General features: G+C 70.2%; 1 protein-coding gene across 1 annotated transcript in view; it reads right to left on the minus strand.

Moving 5' to 3' along the window:
* Positions 1-58: 58 nt before the first annotated feature.
* Positions 59-322, minus strand: part of RREB1 (ras responsive element binding protein 1) — a gene marked incomplete at its 3' end in the record, with an annotated part of 150,604 nt that continues 150,340 nt past the window's right edge. Inside the window, 1 exon segment of the mRNA XM_021711702.1 lies at positions 59-317. Coding sequence (XP_021567377.1) covers positions 59-317 — 259 coding nt within the window.

Consider the following 322-nt stretch of genomic DNA (forward strand, 5'->3'; position numbering starts at 1 on the left):
CGGCGCCTTCCCACCACAGGACTGGATGAGACCCCCAACCCAAGTGCCCAGCACAAACCGTCTTCTGGACGCCTGCACAGACCGGGCAGACATCGTGCTCCCGCGCGAGGTGGGAGGCCTGGAGCTGAGAGGGGCTGAGGGACGGAGCAAGAGCTCTCCAAGGCGCCGAGGCCGAGAGGCCACGCTCCTCCTCGCTGTCTCGAGGGCTCGGAGAACAACTGCCTGGCACTCCTGTCTCCCCAGGCCTGAAGGACGTACCTGCGGCCTCAGTCCGGGGTCCCGGGGGTCCCGGGGGCCCGGGCCGCAGGCGCCGAGGGCTGAG

The sequence above is a fragment of the Carlito syrichta genome, unplaced genomic scaffold (genome assembly GCF_000164805.1).
Source record: "Carlito syrichta isolate Samal-C Ts95f unplaced genomic scaffold, Tarsius_syrichta-2.0.1 Scaffold302456, whole genome shotgun sequence".
In the NCBI taxonomy this organism is placed as follows: domain Eukaryota; kingdom Metazoa; phylum Chordata; class Mammalia; order Primates; family Tarsiidae; genus Carlito; species Carlito syrichta.